Below are 25162 nucleotides of genomic sequence, written 5' to 3' on the forward strand. Positions count from 1 at the left end.
GCTTTCTCGGCATCCATCGCCACTACTATCTCCGTTTCACCCTCTGGTGGGGCCATCATCATTACCCCTGACAACCTCCGTATGTTCGTGTTCAGCTGTCTCCCCTTCACAAACCCAGTTTGGTCCTCATGAACCACCCCCGGGACACATTCCTCTATTCTCATTGCCATTACCTTGGCCAAGACCTTGGCATCTACATTGAGGAGGGAGATTGGTCTGTAGGACCCGCATTGTAGCGGATCCTTTTCCTTCTTTAAAAGAAGCGATATCGTTGCTTCTGACATAGTCGGGGGCAGTTGTCCCCTTTCCTTTGCCTCGTTGAAGGTCCTCGTCAGTAGCGGGGCGAGCAAGTCCAAATATTTTCTGTAAAATTCAACTGGGAATCCGTCCGGTCCCGGGGCCTTTCCCGTCTGCATGTTCCTAATTCCTTTCACCACTTCTTCTACCGTGATCTGTGCTCCCAATCCCATCCTTTCCTGCTCTTCCACCTTGGGAATTTCTAGCCGATCCAAAAACTCCATCATTCTCTCCCTCCCATCCGGGGGTTGAGCTTCATACAATTTTTTATAAAATGTCTTAAACACTTCATTCACTCTCTCCGCTCCCCGCTCCGTCTCTCCATCTTCGTCTCTCACCCCCCCTATTTCCCTCGCTGCTCCCCTTTTCCTCAATTGGTGTGCCAGCAATCTGCTCGCCTTCTCTCCATATTCATACTGTACACCCTGCGCCTTCCTCCATTGTGCCTCTGCAGTGCCTGTGGTCAGCAAGTCAAATTCCACATGCAGCCTTTGCCTTTCCCTATACAGTCCCTCCTCCGGTGCTTCCGCATACTGTCTGTCCACCCTCAAAAGTTCTTGCAACAACCGCTCCCGTTCCTTACTCTCCTGCTTCCCTTTATGTGTCCTTATTGATATCAGCTCCCCCCTAACCACCGCCTTCAACGCCTCCCAGACCACTCCCACCTGAACCTCCCCATTGTCATTGAGTTCCAAGTACTTTTCAATGCATCCCCCCACCCTTAAGCACACCCCCTCATCCGCCATTAGTCCCATATCCATTCTCCAGGGTGGACGCCCTCTTGTTTCCTCCCCTATCTCCAAGTCTACCCAGTGTGGGGCATGATCCGAAATGGCTATAGCCGTATATTCCGTTCCCCTCACCCTCGGGATCAATGCCCTACCCAACACAAAAAAGTCTATGCGTGAATAGACTTTATGGACATAGGAGAAAAACGAGGACTCCTTACTCCTAGGTCTACTGAATCTCCACGGGTCCACCCCTCCCATCTGCTCCATAAAATCCTTAAGCACCTTGGCTGCTGCCGGCCTCCTACCAGTCCTGGACTTCGACCTATCCAGCCTTGGTTCCAACACCGTGTTAAAGTCTCCCCCCATTATCAGCTTTCCGGTCTCTAGGTCTGGGATGCGTCCTAGCATTCGCCTCATAAAATTGGCATCGTCCCAATTCGGGGCATACACGTTTACCAACACCACCATCTCTCCCTGTAATTTGCCACTCACCATCACGTATCTGCCCCCGTTATCCGCCACTATAGTCTTTGCCTCGAACATTACCCGCTTCCCCACTAATATAGCCACCCCCCTGTTTTTCGCATCCAGCCCCGAATGGAACACCTGCCCTACCCATCCTTTGCGCAACCTAACCTTATCTATCAGTTTCAGGTGCGTTTCCTGTAACATGACCACATCTGCTTTAAGTTTCTTAAGGTGTGCGAGTACTCGTGCCCTCTTTATCGGCCCGTTAAGCCCCCTCACGTTCCACGTGATCAGCCGAGTTGGGGGGCTTCCCACCCCCCCCCTTGCCGGTTAGCCATCATCTTTTTCCAGCTTCTCGCCCAGTTCCCACGCGGCTGTATTTCTCCCAGACGGTGCCCCCCCGCCCATCCTTTCCCGCACCCACTCCCCCCTTTCCCCAGCAGCAGCAACCCAGTAATTCCCCCCCCCCCCCCCCCCCGCTAGACCCCCCGCTAGCGTAATTACTCCCCCCATGTTGCTCCCAGAAGTCAGCAAACTCTGGCTGACCTCGGCTTCCCCCCCGTGATCACGGCTCGCCCCGTGCGGCGCCCCCTCCTTCCTGCTTCTCTATTCCCGCCATAATTATCATAGCGCGGGAACCAAGCCCGCGCCTCTCCCTCGGCCCTGCCTCCCATGGCCAACGCCCCATCTCCTCTCCCTCCCCACCTCCCCCCATCACCACCTGTGGGAGAAAGAAAAGTTACCATACCGCAGGATTAATCATACAATCCCTCTTCGCCCCCCCCCCCCACTCGTCCCACCACTTTGTCCAAACGTTCATTTTCGTAGTCCAATCATTCCAATTTTTCTTCTACAATAAAAGTCCACGCTTCATCCGCCGTCTCAAAGTAGTGGTGCCTCCCTTGATATGTGACCCACAGTCTTGCCGGTTGCAGCATTCCAAACGTTATCTTTTTTTTGTGAAGTACCGCTTTGGCCCGATTAAAGCTCGCCCTCCTTCTCGCCACCTCCGCACTCCAATCTTGATAGACGCGGATCACCGCGTTCTCCCATTTACTACACCGAGTTTTCTTCGCCCATCTAAGGACCATTTCTCTATCCTTAAAACGGAGAAATCTCACCACTATGGCTCTGGGAGCTTCTCCTGCTCTCGGTCCTCGCACCATAACTCGGTATGCTCCCTCCACCTCCAACGGACCCGTCGGGGCCTCCACTCCCATTAACGAGTGCAGCATCGTGCTCACATATGCCCCGACGTCCGCCCCCTCCACACCTTCAGGAAGGCCAAGAATCCTCAAGTTGTTCCTCCTTGCGTTATTTTCCAGTGCCTCCAACCTCTCCACAGATCGTTTCTGGTGTGCCTCCTGTATCTCCGACTCCTGCTCCTGGGTCTTTTGTTCCTCTTTCAGCCCTTCAATCGCCTGTAATATCGGGGCCAACAACTCTTTCTTCATTTCCTTTTTTATCTCCTCCACGCAGCGTTTCAAAAACTCTTGTTGTTCAGGGCCCCATATGAAACTGCCACCTTCCGACGCCATCTTGGTTTTTGCTTGCCTTCCTTGCCGTTGTTCCAAAGGATCTGCTGCAATCCGGCCACTTTCCTCTCCTTTTTCCATCCGTGTCCAGGGGGAACACCCTTCTGGTTTACCGCACGGTGTTTTCAGCCGTTAAAATTGCCGTTGGGGCTCCTATCAAGAGCCCAAAAGTCCGTTTCACAGGGAGCTGCCGAAACGTGCGACTCAGCTGGTCATCGCCGCACCCGGAAGTTCCTTAAACAGATTTTTGATCTACAAGGGAGTCACTTTATGGAAGGTAGGGAGGAAAACCGAGCTGACGCCCCAACCAGATCAGTCAGTTTGAATGGTGGAACAGATTTGAGGAATCAAATGGCCTACTCCTCCCATTCCCTCCCAATAAACTTGCTTATTTAGCTTTGCCCTAATTTACCGTGGCTATTCCATGGTAATAAGACCATAAGACATAGGAGCAGAATTAGGCTACTCGGCCCATCGCGCCTGCTCCGCCATTCAATCATGGCTGATATTTTCTCATCCCCATTCTCCTGCCTTCTCCCATAACCCCATATCCCTTTTTATTTAAATTTTTTTTTTTAAATTCGGGTATTTGCAAATTTTTATAATAATAACAATAACAGCGACATAAGCATGGTAGAATAAGCATTTCCACCCCATCCCAATCCCCCCCCCCCCCCCCAACACACTTTTGGAATTCTGCTTCTCCTGACATTCTAATTTTCTCCGAGAAGTCGACGAACGGCTGCCACCTCCGGGTGAAGCCTATCATTGGCCCTCTTAAGGCGAACTTTATTTTCTCGAGATTGAGTAACCCAGGTCTCTGCACTCGGGGTCTTCGAGTCCCTCCACATTAATAAGATCCGTCTCCTGGCTACCAGGGAGGCATAGGCCAAGATGTCAGCCTCTATCGCCCCTTGAACTCCCGGCTCTTCTGACACTCCAAAGATCGCTACCTCCGGACTTGCCAAACACATGCTTTGAGTACCGTGGACATTGCCTTAGCGAAACCCTGCCAAAACCCTCTGAGCTTCGGGCATGCCCAAAACATGTGGACATGATTTGCTGGGCTTCCCACGCACCTCGCACGCCTGTCCTCTACCCCAAAAAACTTGTTCGTCCGGGCCACCGTCATGTGTGCCCAGTGGACTATCTTATATTGTATCAGGTTAAGTCTGGCGCATGATGAGGATGTGTTAATCCTGCTTAGGGCATCCACCCAAAGACCCACCTCTATCTCTCCTCCTAGCTCGTCTTCCCACTTGCCCTGAAGCTCCTCCACTGGAGTTTCCTCCGATTCCAAAAGTTCCTGGTAAATATCTGACACCTTCCCCTCCCACGCAGGCACTGGAGACTACTCTGTCCTGTATCCCCCGTGGCGGCAGCAGCGGGTAGGCCGGAACCTGCCTTCTCAAGAAGTCTCGCACCTGCAGATACCTAAACCCATTCCCTGCTGGCAATTCAAATCTATCCTCCAAGGCTTTCAAGCTGGGGAAGCTCCCGTCTATAAATAGATCCCCCATCCTCCAAATTCCTGCCCTTTGCCATCTCTGGAACCCACCATCCAGCCTACCCAGTACAAACCGATGATTATTATAAATCGGGGTCCAAACCGATGCTCCCTCCACTCTCTTATCTCCTCCACTGCCCCCAGATTCTCAGAGCCGCCACCACCACCGGACTTGAGTGTCGAGCCGGCGAGAACGGGAGCGGTGCCGTTAGCAAACTTGTGTCTCTACATGACGCCACCTCCATTTGCTCCCACACCGACCCCCTCCCCCACTACCCGCTTCCTAATTATGGCTATATTAGACGCCCAGTAGTAATTGCAAAAGTTTGGCAGCGCCAACCCCCCCCCCCCCCCCCGACTGCACTCCAGTAACACTTTCTTCACACGCAGGGTTTTACCCGCCCACACAAAGCCCAAAATAACCTTATTCCCCTGCTTGAAAAAGGCCCTCGGGATGAAGATGGGGAGGCACTGAAAGACAAACAGAAATCTGGGAAGGACCGTCGTTTTCACAGTTTGTACCCTCCCCACCAGTGATAGCGAGAGCATGTCCCATCTCTTAATGCCCTCTTTTATTTGTTCTACGAGCCGGGATAAGTTTAACTTGTGTAGTGCCTCCCATTCCCGGGCCACCAGGATTCCCAGATATCGAAAGCTCCTTCCTACCATTCTAAACGGCAGCTCTCCCAGTCTCTTCTCCTGCCCTCTTGCCTGGATCGCGAACATCTCGCTTTTCCCCATGTTCAATGTATACCCCGAAAAATTACCAAATTCCCCGAGGATCCACATAACTTCCCCCATCCCCTCCAACGGGGTCTGAAATATACAAGAGCAGGTCATCTGCATAAAGCGAGACCCGTGCTCCACCACCCCCGCCCCCCCCCCCACCCACCCCACAGAGGTTTCTTCTGACTTCACTTTTTTTTATTGCTTATTCTTGATTATTGATTGATTTATTGTCACGTGTACCGAAGTACAGTGAAAGGTGTTTTTCTGCGGCTTGGTGAACGTACACAGTATGTACACAGATGACACAAAGAATAATAGACAAAGTATATCGACAAATAGCGATTGGTTACAGTGCGAAAGAATCCAAACAAAGCAAATACATGAGCAAGAGCAGCATAGGGCGTCTTGAATAGTGTTATTACAGGGAACAGATCAGTCTGAGGGAGAGTCGTTGAGTCTAGTAGCTGTGGGGAAGAAGCTGTTCCTAAGTCTGGATGGGCGGGTCTTCAGACTTCTGTATCTCCTGCCTGATGGAAAGGTCTGGAAGAGGGAAAAGCCTGGGTGTGAGGAGTCACTGACAATGCTGTCTGCCTTCCTGAGGCAGCGGGAGGTGTATACAGAATCAATGTGAGGGTGGCAAGCTTGTGTGATGCGTTGGGCTGAGTTCACCGCACTCTGCAGTTTCTTGCGATCTTGGGCCGAGCAGTCGCCATACCAAGCTGTGATGCAGCCAGATAGGATGCTTTCTACGGCAGATCTTTAGAAGTGTGTGAGAGTCTATGCAGACGTGCCAAATTTCTTTAGCTTCCGTAGGAAGTAGAGACGTTTTTGGGCTTTCTTGACTGTTGCATCAACGTGAATGGACCAGGACAGACTTGGTGATGGTGACCCCCAGGAACTTAAAGCTATCGACCATCTCCACTTCGGAGCAATTGATGTAGATGTGGGGGGGGTGTCGTGCCACGCTTCCTGTAGTTGATGATCAGTTCCTTAGTTTTGCCAACATTTAGAGAACAGTTGTTTTCGGTAGACCATGCAACCAAGTGATCTATCACCCGTCTGCAGTCCGATTCATTGTTGTTTGAGATACGACCCACCACAGTCGTATCATCCGCAAACCTGTAGATCGAATTGGAGTTAAATCTTGCCACACAGTCATGTGTTTATAGGGAGTACAGTAGAGGACTGAGCACACATCCTTGCGGGGCCCCGGTGTTGAGGACTATTGTGGAGGAGGTGCTGTTACCTATTCTGACAGATTGCAGTCTGTTGATGAGGAAGTCCAGGATCCAGCTGCACAGGGAGGGGTCAAATCCAAGATTGCAGAGTGTGTGGGCATCGCCGGCTATGCCATCATTTATTGCCCTTTAGAAGACGGTGGTGAGCCAACTTTTTGAAATGCTTATGCATGTGGTATTGGTACATGCACAGTGCTGTTAAAAAGGCAATTCCATGATTTTGACCCAGCAACAGTGAAGGAATGGCATTATAATTCAACGTCAGGTTGGTGTGTGGCTTGGGGGGGAACCTGCAGGTGATGGTATTCCCATCCATCTATCATGAATTTATCAATAACTATCTTATATTTATTCTGTGTAGCAATACCCCCCTAAGCTACATTGAAGATCTTATTACGAATATGATTTGCAATACTTTAATAGTCATCTTAGAGGGAGACAGTGTTGTAGTGGTAATGTCACTTGACTAGTAATCTAAAGACCCAGGCTATTGGTCTGGGGAAGAAGGATTCAAATCCCACCACGGCAGCTTAAGGAATGATAATTAAAATCTGGATTTGAAAACTAGTCTCTGTAATGGTGATCATGAAGCTATCATTGATTGTGGTAATAATCCAACTGGTGGACTAATGTACTTTAGGGAGGGAAATCTGCTGTTCTTGCCTTGTCTGGCCTACATGTGACTTCAGGCTCACAGCAGTGTGGTTGACTCTCAGTTGCATTCTGAAATGGTCCAGCAAAACACTCTGTTCAAGTACCGTTGGGTTGGACAGCCAATGCTGCCATTGCCAGCGACACATACCATGGAAGAATAAAATAAATCTAAATCCGACATTAATTATGTTGTTAACTTGGATTTGAACTAAGGAGGCTCAAGTGGAGCATCGATTCTGTCCCAAACACTCTTTTCACCACCTGGTAGGACAAGGGCAGCCGTCATAAACGAACACCACCACCAGAAAGTTCCCCTTCAAGCGACACACCACCCTGATTTGGAACCGCATTGCTGTTACTTCATTGTCGCTGGGTCCTGTAACTGCTTACCTAACAGCACTGTGGATTGTCCTCATCCCACATGGACTGCACCGGTTTATTAAGGTGGCCCACCGTCACCTTATTTTGGGTGATTAGAGATCAGCAATGTTCCCATCCCATGAATTAATTAAAAATAATAGACCATGACTTCGGTGGCAGCCATGAACTGAGCAGTCGCACAAAAGGTGGCTCTCGCCTAGGAACTTCGGATTTGACCTTTTCAACCCCGCCGAAAGGGCAAAAGGTTCCCCAAAGTAATCCCCTATCCGGTTCCCCAAAATAATCCACTGCTGCATCAACCAGGGGCCAGCAATCAGGCTGCAAAGGCAGTAAGAGCAGGGGGAGGAAACCCTTGACCTCTGAATAAGGAGACCCGGATGGTGGCAGCCAAGAATCAGCCATGGCTGACCCTGCAGAATCACTTACGCCAACCCACACGATGATGGAGAAGCTGATGGAGTTCAACTGAGCTCCAGAGGCACAGGGAAGTGATGAAAGACCCATAAAGGAAGCAATGAGCAAAGTGGAGCAGAGACTGGGGCCCAAGCGACAACGGTGCAAGACCTAGAAAAAGCCACCACTGATCAGGGAGAGCATATCGCCTCACTCAAAGTTGAGGTGGCAAGGCTGGTCATGACCCAGAAGGTACTGAAGGGAAAGGCCGATGACCATGAGAACAGGTCCCATCGGGAGAACCTTGAGATCATCGGGCTACTGGGGGGCATGGAGAGTAGGAACCCGACAGAGTTTGAAGCGCCGATGCTTGGAAAGCTGGTTGGGAATGATGGCTTCGCCAAGCTACCAGAGGTGGACTGCGGTGGCACAAGGGCAATTTAGAGTGGCCAATCCACCTAACCTAGCACGCCTTTGGGTTGTGGGGGTGAAACCCACGCAGACACTGGGAGAATGTGCAAACTTCACACAAACAGTGACTTGGGGCCGGGATCAAACCCGGGTCTTCGAGCACCTTAGGCAGAGAGCTAACCACTGTTCCACCGTGCCACCTCAATTCGTAATGTTAGCGCGATTCTTGGTTCTTGTAAATATATATGCCCCAACTTGGGGTGATGATACCGAATTCGTAAAGAAAACAATGGCAGAAACTCCCACCAGCTTATGATGGGAAGGGGGGGGTCTTCAGTTGTGTGCAGGATCTGAAAATGGATAGATCTAATCCTCGTACTGGAATCCTATCGGAGAACTAAACACATTTTATGGAGCGGGGGGGGGGGGGGGGGACGACGACATGCGCACCCATGGAGATTTAGCCACCTGAGGAAGAAGTCTTTTCACGTAAAGACATCTTCATTATGAGAAAACCATTGCTTCCAGAGGTAGGGTGGGGCGGAATACTCAGTGATAATAACCATGGACCACACTACGTTGACATGAGGTTGGAGTCCGGCCAAGCCCAGTGCCCTGGGGAAAGGGCACCAGATGTGATAGTCCCCCTGGACGGTGAAAAAGCCTTTGATCAAGTAGAATGGAGGTGCTACAATGATTTGTGCTTGGATCAGGGTTTACCTCCTGGGTGAAACTTATGTACAGCGCTCTCACGGCGTCTCATACAGACGAACACCAGCTTTAAATATTTCCAGCTACACAAAGGCAAAATGCAGGGGTGCCTGTTGTCCCCACTTACAAATTGAGCCACTGGCCATCGCTTTTTATCAGCGAAGGTGTGGATGGGCATTCAGAGCGGAGGCAGGGCACACAGAGTTTCACTCTATGCGGATGACCTGCTGCTCAATGTCTCAAATCCCCTGGGCAGCATGGGCAGGATAACGGAACCCCTGAGGGAGTTTAGGGCCTTCTCAGGTTACAACTCAACCTGAGCAAGATCGATAACTCCCCGGTATACCCCCGTGTGGGAGGAACAGAGCTGGAGGCACTATTGTTTAAACTGGCCCAGACCAAATTCGGGCACCTGGAGATAAAGATAGCTCACAACTGGATGTGGCACCATAAGTGGAACCTGCCCAGACAATGTTGTGTAAATGATAAAAATAAACGTGCTTCCATTGTTCCTCTTCCTATTCAGATCACTCCCGATCTTCATCCCCCAAATCCTTCTTCACTAGGGTTGACAAACTAATCATGGCCTTTGTCTGGAAGGGAAAAAATCCTAGGATAAGGTTAAGGATGGTAGAATTTCAAATTCAGACTGAGCGAGAGAAGACAGAGTGCCATACTAGAGTTTTAGAGTTGGGCAGAGGTAATAAATAATACAGACCTGAGGAAAGCCCAAATGGACTGGGCACACACAATTGAGGGTAGGAGAGTTGAGGAACAATGATGAATGTTCAGGGAGGGCAGCACGGTATCAGTGGTTAGCACAATTGCTTCACAGCTCCAGGGTCCCAGGTTTGATTCCCGGCTTGGGTCACTGTCTGTGTGGAGTCTGCACGGTCTCCCCGTGTGTGCGTGGGTTTCCTCCAGGTGCTCTGGTTTCCTCCCACAGTCCAAAGATGTGCAGGTTAGGTGGATTGGCCATGCTGAATTGCCCTTGGTGTCCAAAATTGCCCTTCGTGTTGGGTGGGGTTACTGGGTTATGGGGATAGGGTGGAGGTGTGGGCTTGGGTAGGGTGCTCTTTCCAAGAGCCGGTGCAGACTAGATGGGCCGAATGGCCCCCTTCTGCACTGTAAAAGATTCTACGATGATAATTCTATGAGATATTAAATACCACTCATTTAAGATACATTTCTTTATTTTATAAGTTGTTTAATAAATTTAGAATATCCAATTCATTTTTTCCAATTAAGGGGCAATTTTGTGCGGCCAATCCACCTATCCTGCACATCTTTTTATGTTGTGGGGGCGAAACCCACACAAACACTGGGAGAATGTGCAAACTCCACACGGACAGTGACCCAGAGCCGGGATCGGACCTGGCACCTCGGTGCCGTGAGGCAAAAATACATTCCTGAGAGGAAGAGGAATTGTAAAAGGGAGAAAAACGTTTCCTCGCTAGTCAAGGAAGGCATAAAGGCGAAAAACTAGGGCACACCATACTCCAAAGCTAGTGGCAAGCTGGAGGATTCGGAGAACTTTAAGGTTCAACAAAAGGTTATTTAAAATAACATCAAAAAGCCGGGGTTGGAAACTGGCGCGGAGGCAGATGTTGTAGCCTTCGCCGTGTTGATCGCCCGAAGACGGATCCTGTTAGGGTGGAGATCAACCTCTCCACCCTGTGCCCTGGCGTGACAGGGGGACCTGCTGGAATTCTTAATGCTTGAAAAGGTCAAGTTTCAGCTGAGGGGAAGGATGGAGGGGTTCTGCAATTCAAGGGCGTTATTCATTATGCACTTTCGAGAATTGAATTACATTGAGCATTGGGGGAATCAATCATTAAGGAGGAGATGACTGAATATTTGGAAAGATAAAGCTCTATCCACCATTGGAGGTTTTATGAAGGGTAAGTCATGCTTGACAAACTTATTTTTCTTTGAGGACGTAACCAGCAAAGTGGATAATGGGGAACCTGTAGATGTATATGTAGACTTCCAGAAGGGGTTTGAGAAGGTGCCGTGTAAAAGACTTATCTTGAAGGTGACATCTACCACATTGGGAGTAGGGTACTAGATTGGATTGAGGAATGACTGATTGACAGAAAGCAGAGCGTCAGGATAAATGGGTCCTTCTCTGGCTGGCGAACTGTAATCAGCGGGGTGCCGCAGGGGTCAGTCCTTTGACCTCAACAGTTAACAATTTATATAAATCTGCAAGCAGGAACAGAGTGTAACATAGCAAAATTTGTGGATGATGCTAAAATAGGTGGGAAAGCAGGTAATGAAGAGGAGATAAAGATATTGATAGGCTAGGAGATTGGGCCAAAGTTTGGCAGATGAAGTTTAACGTAGAAGAGTGAGATTATCCACTATGGCCGAATAAATAGAAAGACAAATTATTAACTACATAGAAAGCAGATTCAAGATGCGCCTGGGCCGAGGGATTTGGGTATCTTTGTTCATGAATCACAGAAAGTCGGAATGCAGGTACCGCATATAATTAAAAAGGCAAACGGTATGTTAGCGTTTATTGCAAAAGGGCTGGAATATTCAAGTAGAGAAGTGTTGTTGCAATTATTTAGGGCGTTGGTTCGACCACTCTGGAGTATTGTGTCCCGTTTTGGTCTCTTTATTTGATGAAGGATGTGGTGGCATTGGAAGCAGTTCCGAGGAGGTTCACCAGATTGATTCCGGAATGAAATGTTGATGTATGAGGCGAGATTAAACAGTTTGAGCTTCTAATCGCTGGAGTTTAGAAGGATGAGAGGGGATCTAATGGAGGTGTATAAAATACTAAATGGGATTGATAAAGTAAATGTAGACCAAATTTTCCCCTTTGTGGGACAATCTAGAACGAGAAGTCAGGGATATAGGTTGAGAGGAGGTAGATTTAGAACTGAGATGAGGAGGAACTACTTTCAGAGGATGGTGAATTTGTGGAACTCGCTGCCTCATGGTGTGGTGGAGCCCGAATCATTAAATGGTTTCAAAAAGGAGATATTTTAAAAAACAGGTTAAAGGGATATGGGCAACAGGTGGGAGGTGGATTTTAGACCAGGAAGAGATCAGCCATGATCTGATTGAATGGCGGAGCAGGCTTGAAGGGCTGAATTGCCAACTTTTACTCCTAATTCCTATAAGGAAATCTGTCCTACAATGGGAGCGACACATGGGAAGCCTGGCTCTGCCGATCCTCCTACTCTACCACTGGGCAGCAAACACAGAGGAAGTGCTGGGGTAGTTGGGAGATCCAGAGGGGGAATGGGTCCAGATGGAGTAGGTCTCTTGTATAGGGACGTCCCTCCTGGCACTGGCTACTGCCTCGCTCAAAACCACATACTCGAACCTGGTGGTAGAAGCCACATTAAAGACCTGGAACCAGTTCATGCACCAAATCAAACTCTGTGGTATGTCTATCGTGGCCCCTATCTGCAGGAAACATAAATTTATACTGGCCAGAATAGACGCCACTTTCAGGATGTAGGGAGAGGACAAAGGGGTACTGATGTGAGGGACATGTAAGTGGACAGTAGAGTAGTGACCCTGGGGGAACTAACAGAGAAGCTCCAACTCCTGAAAGGGAATGAGTTCCAATACTTGCAGTAGCGATATTTCCTCTGCAAGGTGGCACAATGTTCCTCCAGATACCCGGACACACCCTACTGGACACATATCTTGCATTGGACCTGCTAGGGGAGAGTAAATGTGGCGACATATACGGACAACTGTTAGAAGAGGTGAGGGCTCCACTGGACCAGAGGCGACAAAATGGGAGGAGCTGGACATGGTGATAGGGGAAGGACTCTGGATCGAAGCTCTGCACAGGGTCAATTCCACCTCCTCATGCGCAGGGCTGAGCCTAATGCAACTAATGGTCCACAGTGTGCACCTAACCAGGACACGTGAGCGGGATCTTCCCGGAGATGGAGGAAATGTCCGAGCGGTGTCGGAGGGGGGGGGGGTTGCGGGGGGTGCCCAACCAACCAACCAACCACACTCATGTTCTGGTCCTGCCCCACCTGCAGCAGTTTCTGGACAGCCTTCTTCGAGACCATGTCCAGGGTGGCTAGGGTAAAGATGGGCCGTTGCCCCTTAGTAGTGGTCTTTGGGGTATCGGAACATCCTGACTCATTACGTGGAGAGAGGCCAGCGCCCTAGCATTCGACTCCCTGATTACCCGGCTGAGGCTTCTGCTCGGATGGAGGTCGACTGCACCCAGAGCCTCCGACTCCTCTCCGACATGGCGGTGTTCCTAAAATTAAAAAAAAAAATAGTTAGGGGATCAGATGAAGGATTCTGCCATACATGGAAAACATTTACCAGCCTCTCCAAAGACCTGCTCATGAACAGCAACTGGGAATGGTGGTGGGAGTGGGGGGGTGGGGGGGAGCATGGAACAACCAAAGAAAGTAGAGGTGGGAGAGCGGATGGGGAGAAAGTGCAAACTCCACGCAGTTACCCAATGATGGAATTGAACCCGGGTCCCTGGTGCTGCGAGTCAGCAGTGCTAACCACTGTGCCACCGTGCCACCCCATTTGCACTAAAGCAATCATTGCAATATAAATAGACTACCGGTCACTTTTTGCTATTATATTTATATTGCTACATGTATTTTAGCTTGCTAACTCCTTTCATGTGTTTTCCATTTTCTGTTATTTGTTGTCAGTTTGGAGTTTTTCTTTGTTTTCTTTTTCTGTTATCGTATTACTATGCTTTTCCATTATTTTCCATACGCACTAATTGTAAATAAGGAAATGGCAATAAAAACATGAATAAAATTGGCCTGCTTCTGTTCTTTCCAACCTATAATGTAGAGGTGTATGTTCAAGAAACTAATGGTGCTAAAATGCTCTCATTTTCGGGTATTTTACAAGATGCTGGCTGTGGTCTAGCTTAACTGATTCCATGTCAGCGGGAAAATGTCTTCGGATTCAATGGCCGGGATTGTCCTCCTTGAGTGAATGGGAAGTGTGACAGGGATGCGTTTGCATTCCCACGTATTTTTATGCCAGTTTGATTTTCTGCTGGAAGTGATGAGCAATGTTGACAGAATGTGTAATTCATTAATGCGTGGGCCCCTTGTAATATTTTCTCAGTAATGGGTAGTGGCATCCAAGGTATCTGTCAATTCATCCAGAACAGCTGTTGGCAGCTGTGACGACCCCCTATAGGAACAGAGCTGTATAACATCTACTTCCCCTCCTACTCACCTGAGAATGAGCTACTCGGGTGACTAGGGGGCAGAGCTCCCTCCTAATTGTAGGAGCACCCCACAGAATATAAACCCTGACCTGGAAGCAGTTCATGGAAGGAGACGTGGCGTGGAGTGGATTGGATATTGTGATTAGTGTGGACTAAAATGAGTTGTAGCCTGACAGCCTGGCCTCATGGAGTCTTTGCCTCCATCTACAACAACAGCGCTAACTTTCAATCCTTTCGAATTGATAAGATGGCTTTTAAAATTAATTAATTACACAGACCATGACCATTTCAGAATGGGGGGGGAAAAATCACCGAGTAGTTGTTAAAAAATTCTTAAATGTGGCAGACCCTGAGGACTGCTACAGCAGATTTGTGTATTTCCACACAGATGCATACTCCTGGTGAATTTCCAGGTGAAGGCTACAAAGTCCCTCAAAAGATGTTTGTATGATCTAAAACCAGAAGATCAGCTTGGTTCAGGAGCCAGACTTTTTTGCTTGCTGGAGATTTATCCCAGTTGTTCAAAATCAGTATATGTAAGCTAATACATGTGATGGGGAATGAGTATATTTGGTTGATTGTTCAAACTTAAACTCTGTCCCATGCCTAGATTTTTCACATACCTGCTACCTACCCTGAACTGTCAACTAATCATCCAGACTCAACATTAGCTCTGTTCTCTCTCCACAGATGCTGTCAGACCTGCTGAAATTGTCCAGCATTTTCTGTTTTTGTTTCAGATTCCAACATCCACAGTCATTTGCTTTTATCAATTTCTGTAGTTTTTGCTATGAAATCATCTTGGGAATCTGTGGAAATAATACTCGACTTTCTGTTTGAAAACTACTACTGACATACTTCAGTTACTCCCTAGGTCCTATAAACGCATGGAAGCTTCCTTTAGACAGAAACTAACAATAGAGCTTTGAGTTACCTTAAGTAGTCTATTGTGGACTTTAAGCAGAGGCGCAGCGGCATGGTAGCACAGTGGTTAGCACTGTTGCTTCACAGCATCAGGGACCCAGGTTCGATTCCCGGCTTGGGTTGCTGTCTGTGCGAAATCTGCACGTTCTTCCCGTGTCTGCGTGGGTTTCCTCCGGATGCACCGGTTTCCTCCCACAAGTCCCGAAAGAAGTGCTTGTTAGGTGAATTGGACATTCTGAATTCTTCTTCCATGTACCCGAATAGGCGCCGGAGTGCGGCGACTAGGAGATTTTCACAGTACTTCATTGCAGTGTTAATGTAAGCCTACCTGTGACACTAATAAAGATTATTATTCCCTCCATTGTACAGAGCCAATTAATTCTCCTTTCTTTTTAAACTAGGTGCTGTAGAATTCTGGGAATAATGTGAAGATGAGTTTGCTGGGATCTGTCCGCAATTTGTTGCTGGCTCTTTGTCTGATGTTGGTCTTGGGATTTCTTTACTATTCTGCTGGCAAGTTACACATGCATGGATGGGGACAGGAAGCACGTGAGTCATAAATGTACTACTTTAGAAATGCTTTACAATAATTTTCTGATCTCTAGGATCAAGATACAATGTACTGAAACTCTGTAAAATCCAGATTTGGGATTTCTCACAATTGAGGGATTGTCATTTCTCTGGGATATTTTCTCCCGTCTATTTCAAGTTGAATGGAAGGGAATTCTAGCCTTTGTTTTTCAAAATTTTGATCCATGTCTTATTGGAAATATGGAAGCTATTTAATTCAACTGTATATATTAAAACATTTTTCTGGCTAAGGAGGAAGTGATCTTGCTCAGTTTGGTTATTTCCTTTTAATAACCACAATCTTTGCTGCAGGTTATAGGAGCTAAAATGGATGCCCTCAGAAATGGGTACATGGGGAACAGGGCAGAAAGGAAGAAAGTGAGAAAACGTTTGGTCCTTCAACTGTGCATAAACTAATCAATCTAATCCAGATATATATTCCTTAAAAATTTACTGAGCAAATTTGATGCATCCATATTTTTCAACCTCTGGATAAAGGATATGAATATCCAAATATTCCAAATCATAGTCCTTTTCCCATCATAAAAGCTTTATATTCTCTAGAATCATACCGTAGCTCTTCCTTTATTTTCTGTTCTACACCAGCAACATAAAACCATAAATTCATAGGATGATTGCAGCACACAAGTAGCATTCAACCTTTGAATCTGTGTAGGCATCTGCAGAAACAATTAAGCTGGTCCCACTCTCTGGCTCTTTCTGTGTAATTTCACAAATACTTTCCCTAAGTTTATCCAATTTCCATTTGAAAGCTCATGATTGAATATGCCTGCACTAGTCTTTCAGATAGTGCATTCTAGATCATACCCCCTGCTGCGTTAAAAAGTTTTTCTTCATGTCACTTTTGGTTCTTTTGCCAATCACTTTAAATTTGTGTTCTCTGGTTCTTGACCTTTCTGCTAATAGGAACAGTTTCTCTCTATTTACTCTGTCTAGACTCCTCATGAGTTGGAATATCTCTATCAAAGCTCTTCTCAAACTTGTACAAAAGCAAAATACTGCGCTGCTGGAAATCTGAAAACCCACCAGAAAGTGCTGGAGAAACTCAGCCAGTTTAGCAGCATCTATAGCGAGAGAAATAATATGACTTCTTCGGAAGAGTTCCAAAGCTTCTCCAGCATCTCAGCATAACTGAAGTCTTTAATTACTGGAACCGTTCTTGGGAAATCTTTCCTCCACCCTGACTAATGCCGTCCATCCTTCCTAAAGTGTGGTGCCCTGAATTGGACACATTGGGCGGGATTCTCCGTTGCGAGTCCGCTTCGCTACCGTTGCCAGCGAGGAAGGAGAATCTGATGCTCAGTCAAATCTTCATTCACTGCAGCGAGACTGGAGAATCTCAGCTGCGTGAAGGAACGGAGAATCAAAGTCAATATTCTGGTTGAGGTCATACCAGTGTTTTCTAAAGCTTCCTTGCTTTTGTACCTGCTGCCACGATTCATATATGTCTTTGCAACCATTTCTCAATCTGCCCTGCCAGCTTCAATGATTGGATGTGATTTGATTTATTGTCATGTGTACCGAGGTACAGTGAAAAGTACTGTCCTGCGTACAGTCCAGACAGATCGTTCCATACATGAAAAAACATTGGACATGCATAAATACAAAATGTAAATACATAGGCACAGGCATCGGGTGAGCATAAGGAGTGTAGTACTACTCAGTAGAGAAGGTGTGAAGAGATCAGTTCAGTCCATGAGTCATTCAGGAGTCTGGTAACAATGAGGAAGAAGCTGTTTTTGAACCTGTTAGTGCGTGTTCTCAGACTTTTGAATCTTCTGCCCGACGGAAAACGTTAGAAGAGCGAATAACCTGGCTGAGGGGTCTTTAATTATGCTTCCCGCTTTCCTAAGGCAGCAGGAGGTGTAACAGAGTCAGTGGGAGGCGGGTTCGCGTGATGGACTGGGCTGTGATTACGACTCTTTAGTTTGTTGCGTTCTTGGGCCAAGCAGTTGCCGTACCAGGCTGTGATGCAGCCAGATAGGATGCTTTCTATAGTGCATCTGTAAAAAATTGGTGAGAGTAATGTGGACATGCCGAATATCCTTAGTTTTCTGAGGAAGTATAAGCTCTTCTGTGCTTTCTTGGTTGTAGCATGACATGGGTGGACCACGACAGATTGTTGGTGATGTGCACACCGAGGAATTTGAAGCTGTTAACTATCTTCACCTCGGCACCATTGATGCAGACAGGGGTGTGTACGATTGCTTCCTGAAGTCAATGACCAGCTCCTTAGTTTTGCTGACATTGAGGGAGAGATTGATTTTTAAAAAATTTTTTAGAGTGCCCAATTCATTTTTTCCAGTTAAGCAATTTAGCATGGTCAATCCATCTACCCTGCACATCTTTGGGTTGTGGGGGCGAAACCCACGCAACAGGGGGGAATGTGCAAACTCCACACGGACAGTGACCCAGAGCCAGGATCGAACCTGGGACCTCAGTGCCGTGAGGCTGGAGTGCAAACAACCGCCACCGTGCTGCCCCGAGGGAGAGATTGTTGTCGTTACATCACGCCACTAGGTTCTCTATCGCCCTCCTGAACTCTGATTCATCATTGTTCGAGATCCGATCCACTCGTGTCATCAGCAAACTTGGAGTTGGAGCCAAATTTTGCCATGCAGTCGTGTGTGTGTATAGGGAGTATAGTCGGGGACTATGTATGCAGCCTTGTGGAGCCCTGGTATTGAGGACCATTTTGAAGGAGGTGGTGTTGTTTATCCTTATCTATTGTGGTCTATGGGTCAGAAAGTTGAGGATCCAGTTGCAGAGGGAGGAGCCAAGTCCTAGGTTTTGGAGTTTTGATATGAACTTGGCTGGGATTATGGTGTTGAAGGCGAAGCTGTAGTCAGCGAATAGGAGTCTGACGTATGAGGCCTTGTTGTCGAGATGTTCCAGGAATGAATGTATGGGCCAGGGAGATGGTGTCTGCTGCGGACTGATTGTGGCGTTAGACGAATTGCAGTGGATCAAGGCATTCTGGGAGTATAGAGTTGATGTGCCTCATGACCAACCTCTCAAAGCATTTCATAATGATAGATTTCAAGGCCACCGGATGGTAGCCGTTGAGGCACGTTGTTTAGTTCTTCTTTGGCACCGTTGATGATGGTCTTCTTGAAGCAGGTGGGAACCTCTGAACGGAGTAGGGAGAGGTTGAAGATGTCCGGGAACACACCCGTCAGTTGGTCCGCGCAGAATCTGACTGTGCAATCAGGGACTTCGTCAGGACCCATTGCTTTCCAAGGGTTCACTTTCAAGAAGGCCGATCTGACTTTGGAATGATCCCCCAGCTTATATCCTTTTGAAGTCTATCATTGTCCTCCTCACTGTTCACTCTTCCAAGTTATGTCATCAGTATTGTTTGAAAGAATGCCCAGTCATTCCAAGTCTAAATCATTAAGAAAGATTTGAGAGAAGCAATTATTTTAGTTTCGAACCCTGGGGCACCAGACTGTCTTCTGCCTTCCTTCAGTCGGAAAAACAACCATCAACCACCCATTTGAAGAAGAGTCATTTTTGACTTGAAATCTTAACTCTGTTTCTCTCCACAGGTGCTGTCAGATCTCCTGAGCATTTCCAGCACTTTATTTTCATTCACAAACGACTCTGTTTTCTGTCAACTTCATAATCATGCTGCCCCTGTTCCTTTTAATTCATGGGCTTCAACTTTTCCCATGTGGCACGTATCAAACATCTTCTGGAATTCCAGAAAAACCAAATAAAATGTAATTCCCTCTGTTACCTCATCAAAAAATTAGGTGAACACTATTTTATTTAACAAATCCACTCTGGCTTTTGTTAATTAATTTACACTTGTCCAAATCATTATTAATTTTGACCGAGGTTATCATTTCTAAAAGCTTTCCCACCATTGAGGTTAAACTGACTCACCGCACTTCAGTTAATTTGCTGCTGAAACCCTCAATATCTTTACTATATCTAGACTATTGTAATACACCGCTTAGTAGTTCCACCCTTCATAATGCTATCCAGAACCCTGTACTGTTCACGCATCATCCCTGTGCTCACTGTCCTATGCTGGCTCCCTGTCCAACAAAACGTCTTCTCTTTTCAAATTCCCATCCTTGTTTTTAAATTCCTCAATGTCCCTCCCTTTCCCTGTATTCTACAGTCTTCAAAATCTCCACATATGCCCTGAATTCCATCACTGCAGACGGAATTGTTTCTGCTGGATCAGGCGATAATAGCAGTGTGGAACTCTCTGGTTTCACAGTTGCCTTTTCTAGCCAGATCAAACAGCACTTTGTGGAATTTGAGAGTGCTGGTGAGGATTATACAGGCAGTTTTGGGGCTGGGGTCCTAAACCCGCTGGCAAAGCTGGGATTCAGAGATTGGTTTGATCTCAAAGTGACCTAAAGTGATCTCAAGTGAGAGGATGTTTCCACTAGTGGGAAAAACTAGAACCTGAAGCCACAGCCTCAGACTGAAGCGACAATCCTTTAAAACTGAGATGGGGAGGAATTTCTTCAGACAGAGAGGGTGGTGAATCTGTGCTACTCATTGCCGCAGAAGGCTGTGGAGGCCAAATTACTGAGTGTCTTTACAACAGAGATTGATAGGTTCTTGATTGATAGGGGGATCAGGGGTTATGGGGAGAAGGCATGAGAATGGGGATGAGAAACATATCAGCCATGATTGAATGGCAGAGCAGACTCAATGCGTGACACAGTAGCACAGTGGTTAGCACAGTTGCTTAATAGCTCCAGGGTCCCAGGTTCGATTCCTGGCTTGGGTCACTGTCTCTGCGGAGTCTGCACTTTCTCCATGTCTGTGTGGGTTTCGTCCGGGTGCTCCTGTTTCCTCCCACAGTCCAAAGATGTGCAGGTTAGGTGGATTGGCCATGCTAAATACCCTTGGGTTAGGTGGGGTTAGTGGGTTACGGGGATAGGGTGGAGGTGTGGGCTTGGGTAGGTGCTCTTTCCAAGAGCCAGTGCTGACTCGATGGGTTGAATAGCCTCCTGCATTGTAGCTTCTATGAATCGGCCGAATGGCCTAATTCTGCTCCAATGTCTTATGGTGACTTTAAAGCATCTCTCTCCCCCGACACTGGTTTCTTCTCTCACTCTCGCTCTCTCTGCCGGCAACACAGCACAGCCCCATTCTCAGTGTGTCCCCGCTACCCCCATTGCCATGCAGGCAAACCCCCCTCCCTTGCACTTTGCACACAGTGTGAAATTCCAGTGGGGTTTCTTTGAAGTACTACCCTACCGGCAGTGCACTGCATAGCCATGTCCCTCACCACTCAGGGGCTATACTCACCTCCACGCCCCTAGCTTTCATTTTTGGAATCGAGTAGCGATTTCGCTGGTTTGACATCAAGCTGGCAGGGGGATCATCTGATGTTGCCCGAAGATACGGCATCAAGTCAGTTAATGACATTCAAATTCATTCTAATTTAAGTAAATCCGGTTCACACCCTTTTTGGGCGTGAACCTGATTGTGTCATCGAGGAGGGCCCAGGAACATCGCGTTCAGAAACCTTGCCTGCGCAAATCCCATTATGACCCTCTAGCGAGACTTTGGGGCGTTATTAGCATTTGCGCGCATGGTAAACAAGCCTGGAGAATCTCACCGTAAACCTCCTTGCATATCTACCCCTCTCGCCTCCTTTAGGATGCACCTTAAAACCTACCTCTGACCAAGCTTTTGGTCATCTGCTTGGTGTCAAATTTTGCTTTACAATGCTCCTGTGAAATGCTTTGGAATGCAAAAGATTCTATGAAAATAGAAGTTGTTTTTGTTGTTGTTGCAAAAGTAGCATCACATTTGGAAGGTAAATCAGATCTATCCTTGTATCACTTTGCACGTTTAGGTGCACCAATATTAACTATCTCAGAATCACCTTGATTTAGAAAATGCTGGAAATACATGGCAGATCAAACAGCAGCTGTGGAGAAAGAAACAATTAACATTTCAGGTCAATGACCTTTAATCAGAACATTCCATAAAGAATAGGGCAAATGTTCCAACAATTGGAATAAAGACAATCTAGTCATTTGGATTTGCTGGTGGTCAACTATAGTTGTTTAAAGATCTTTCAAATGGAACAAGATACATTTGTTTAAGATGTTTGTTGGAGGTGGCGTTTTTATATCTCTCGTAGGCAGAGGTTCAGAAAAATAGTATTTTTATCCATGTCATAAGTCTGGTAGTGGCTAGTTCGAGTAAGAAATTACAATTTGAGTGGTTCATTTTGGAAACCAATGATTCTAACTGGATGCCTGCTGGACACCAGCTATCATTGCTGTAGGATGGTCAAGCGAATCATAGCCTAGGTCTGGTCATGGTCTAAACAGAGGATAGTATTCCCCCATCTTTTACTTTTGAAAGTCAAACTTGCTTGTTGTGCTATTGTTTCATCTATCAATATTGAAACCAACATCAAGAATTTATAAGTAGCTACATATATCTGGATTTACCTAATAAAGGCCACTTTTTCACAGTAACTTCATTGCAGTGTTAATGTAAGCCTACTTGTGACACTAATAAAGATTATTATTCTAACTGGATTAATAGCTTTAAAGGAATGTCAGTTTAAAAGGTTAGTTTGCAGTATGGTTGCAAAATCCATGTGTGAACAATGTTGCAGCAGCTTCACAAGGATACAAAGAGAAATGTGGCAAGGTAATGACTGAAATGCGAATGAGGTTTTTGAAAGTCGACTGCTGTGAATGCCAGTTCTTGTAATCTTTTACAACCATGGCTGTCTTTTCTACAATAGTTCTACTTGAGTTTGAAGAAAATTCCTGTGTAGATTGCACAGGTTCCCTAACCTGGTGGTTTACTTCATTAGAGAGATTTTAGTTTGAAACTTGGCAGATGTAACCGATCGTTCTGAATACAGCTTGCCTGTCCCAACACAACTGTAGCCACTTACATTTGCGTATTTGGTGAGGTGGCGAGGGATAAGTAAAAATTGTCACCAGCTTTGATTCTATCACATTCTTTGGGTTTACTTCTCCAGTCCGATTAATATAAGTGTTGCTCTGTTTCAGAATATGCTGTTGTCAGTAGTGAAGATTTCCCTGCCCTGTTGCTGAAGAAGAGCATGCTCCCATTAATCTGTTCTGTCGACATTCTGGACTTAGGTGTGCCCTTGACAGGGTAGAGCAGCTGCATGTCGACTCTTGGAAATTTATGCCTTCTTGCTACTGACAGATTAGCAGAAGTCTCTGGGAAAAAGTTTCAATGTGCAAAAATAGTTACCTGGTCATCCTCAGAATGGCAATCTGGTGAGGGTTGAGGGGTTTGATTTGATTTATTATTGTCACATGTATTCGTATACAGTGAAAAGTGTTGTTTCTTGCATGCTATACAGACAACGTATACCGTACTTAGGGAAGGAAGGAGAGACTACAGAATGTAATGTTAGTCATAACTGGGATGTAAAGAAAAGATCAACTTAATACGAGGTAGGGCCATTCAAAAGTCTGATGGCAGCAGGGAGGAAGCTGTTCCTCACTTGGTTGGTACGTGACCTCAAACGTTTGTATCTTTTTCCTGACGGAAGAAGGTGGAAGCGAGTATGTACAGGGTGTGTGGGGTCCTCAATTATGCTGGTTGCCTTTCCGAGTCAATGGATGGGAGGCTGCTTTATGTGATGGACTGGGCTACATTCACAACCTTTTTGTAGTTTCCAGCAGTCTTGGGCAGAGCAGGAACCATACCAAGCTGATACAACCAGAAAGAATGCTTTCAATGGTGCATCTGTAAAAGTCGGTGAGAGTCATCACTGACATGCCAAATTTCCTTAGTCTTCTGAGAAAGTAGAGTCGTTGATGGGCTTTCTTAACTTATTGTCAGCATGATGTGGACAGTACGAAGTCTTACAACACCAGGTTAAAGTCCAACAGGTTTGTTTCGATGTCACTAGCTTTCGGAGCGCTGCTCCTTCCTCAGGTGAATGAAGAGGTCTGTTCCAGAAACACATATATAGACAAATTCAAAGATGCCAAACAATGCTTGGAATGCGAGCATTAGCAGGTGATTAAATCTTTACAGATCCAGAGATGGGGTAACCCCAGGTTAAAGAGGTGTGAATTGTACCAAGCCAAATTGTCAGCATGGGAGACCAGGACAGGTTGTTGGTAATCTGGACACCTAAAAACTTGAAGCTCTCTACCTTTTCTACTTCGTTCCCATTGATGTAGACATGGGCATGTTCTCTTCTTCGCTTTCTGTAGTCGATGACAATCTCCTTCGTTTTGTTGACATTGTGGGAGAGATTATTGTTGGGTGGTCCATAGAGCAGTTCTTTTCTGGATATCCTGTAACATTGTTCACAGTTGATCTACAGCCTGTACTGCTGGAGAATTATGACAGTTTATCGCTTACTTCAAAGCCTATGTCACTCCCTCCAACCTAGGGTAGGATTTTCCATGTGGATTTCAGGACCCTGTTGTTGGGCTCAAATGGGGATTTCTAACTAGTGATTTTCCCAGAATTGGCTAATTAGCCTTCAGAGTGCAAGCTCACCATTCAGTCAATGAGGTTCTTCAGCCTGGAAACAGCAACCGGATAGGCATAGAACATACAGTGCAGAAGGAGACCATTTGGCCCATCGAATCTGCACTGACCCACTTAATCCCTCACTTCCACCCTATCCCCTTAACCCAATAACCCCTCCTACCTTTTTGGACACTAAGAGCAATTTAGCATGGCCAGTCCACCTAACCTGCACGTCTTTGGACTGTGGGAGGAAACCGAAGCACCCGGAAGAAACCCACGCAGACACTGGGAGAACGTGCAGACTCCGCACGTGACCCAGCAGGGAATCGAACCTGGGACCCTGGTGCTGTGAAGCCACAGTGCTAACCACTATGCTACCGTACTGCATATAGGTAAGTGAGGGAGAGGGTGGAGGCGCCTCTCCCCAACTTTCTAAATTGGAAGTAAAAAGAAAACCTTTGCAGCCGGGCCACAATTGCTGGAGGGATCCATTTCCGGGTGACCTGCGGCTGCTGCAGAAACCAGGCAGGCCAGAAGTGCCTCTGAACGTACCTGGAGTGCTGACCTTTATTTTTTTAATAAACATTTTATTGAGGTATTTATGGTTTTATAACAGTAACAGATGAAACAGTGTACATACAAATATAAACATCGCGTAAAAGCCGTCTTCCTTCCTCACAGGTCCCACCTTTTCTAACCCCCTACTCAACACTAAACTAGCCCCACAGCCCCTCCTTCTGCTGACGGTATATAGATAACTCCTGGCATCTATTCTGCACTGTTTACTGCCATTGTAAATCTATCTTCCTGCCTCCTACATCTTTACCTCCAACAGCAAGTGTGAGGAGCTCATGAATCTCTTTAACACTAGGATTGAGACCACCTGATACTCTGCTGCTTCCCTTCCTTACACTAGTCCACTGGAACAA

The 25162-nt window shown here is 46.8% G+C and overlaps 1 protein-coding gene across 8 annotated transcripts in view; it reads left to right on the top strand.

Moving 5' to 3' along the window:
* st3gal3a (ST3 beta-galactoside alpha-2,3-sialyltransferase 3a) overlaps nt 1–25162 on the top strand; it is a 1052507-nt gene that overhangs the window by 370012 nt on the left and 657333 nt on the right. For all 8 annotated transcript variants that reach the window (XR_011948150.1, XM_072510649.1, XM_072510647.1 and 5 more), the window contains one exon: nt 15578–15725. Coding sequence is in view for 7 of the 8 variants with exons in the window: in XM_072510649.1 (XP_072366750.1) it covers nt 15608–15725 (118 nt within the window). In the remaining variant the exon portion in view is untranslated. The remainder of the gene's footprint in view (nt 1–15577; nt 15726–25162) is intronic.

This window comes from Scyliorhinus torazame, chromosome 7, assembly GCF_047496885.1.
Source record: "Scyliorhinus torazame isolate Kashiwa2021f chromosome 7, sScyTor2.1, whole genome shotgun sequence".
NCBI classification, from domain to species: Eukaryota; Metazoa; Chordata; class Chondrichthyes; order Carcharhiniformes; family Scyliorhinidae; genus Scyliorhinus; species Scyliorhinus torazame.